The 846-nt window shown below is 46.2% G+C and overlaps 1 protein-coding gene across 1 annotated transcript in view; it reads right to left on the bottom strand.

Moving 5' to 3' along the window:
• Positions 1-206: 206 nt before the first annotated feature.
• The window catches only part of LOC130581728 (plexin-A4-like), a gene marked incomplete at its 3' end in the record, with an annotated part of 220,610 nt that continues 219,970 nt past the window's right edge, over positions 207-846 (bottom strand). The window contains exon 4 of the mRNA XM_057380002.1: positions 207-338. Within this exon, the coding sequence (XP_057235985.1) occupies positions 207-338 (132 nt within the window). The remainder of the gene's footprint in view (positions 339-846) is intronic.

Genomic DNA, 846 nt, shown 5'->3' with positions numbered 1-846 from the left:
ATTGCAAAAGTGTATAAATGTCATGGTTTATGAGAATAAAAATCCCAAAGTTGACAACGAGCACTTCCTTGTAGGAGCTGTGGTCGCTACCAGAACTTCCTGTGCAGCTCCAATGTCCACAGCATGATCGAGCTAAAAGGTTTTCACAGCATCATTTTTACAGTTTTACATTTTTACAGCACTCCAGGATTGCTGGAGTTCCTTACCTGCTTCTCAGACATGATGTAGAGGTGCTCRTGGTCCACGGAGAAGGCCATGTCCCGGAGGATGGGGCCACTGTCCACCACCTGCACGATCTCGTACTCCAGCGTGTTCTTGGTGGTGCCATCCACGCGGATCTGTGGAGCAGGAAAAAAAACAGAGGGAGAACGTGAGAATAAATAATCATGGAATCATGGAATGGTTTGGATTGAAAGGGACCTTGAAGATCATCTCATTCCAACCCTACTGCCATGGGCAGGGACACCTTCCACTGTCCCAGGTTGCTTCAAGCTCTGTCCAGCCTGACCTTGCATACTTCCAGGGATCCAGGGGCAGCTTCTCTGGGCAACCTTCTCTCTCAGCGCCCTCACAGTAACATATTTTTATTTATAATATACATATACAATCATCATTAGACAAACGTATTGTGGTCCAGGTCTTTCAAACAACAACCACTGTCACCACAAAGTGAACATTTCCCTGCCTCTCACCAAAAGGATAAAGAAGATTTCATCACTTTTGCTGGTCCCATCAACACAAGAGCTCTGTAAGAACAATACAGAACCTGCTGGCTTTTATCTGGCATTGTCACAGCTCTCCTGTCACAGCCTGGACAGATCTACCACGCTCAAAATGATGGCACAA

The sequence above is a fragment of the Malurus melanocephalus genome, unplaced genomic scaffold (assembly GCF_030028575.1).
Source record: "Malurus melanocephalus ecotype Western Australia unplaced genomic scaffold, MMel_1.1 scaffold_430, whole genome shotgun sequence".
Classification (NCBI taxonomy): domain Eukaryota; kingdom Metazoa; phylum Chordata; class Aves; order Passeriformes; family Maluridae; genus Malurus; species Malurus melanocephalus.
This window is presented reverse-complemented; position numbering and strand designations above follow the sequence as displayed.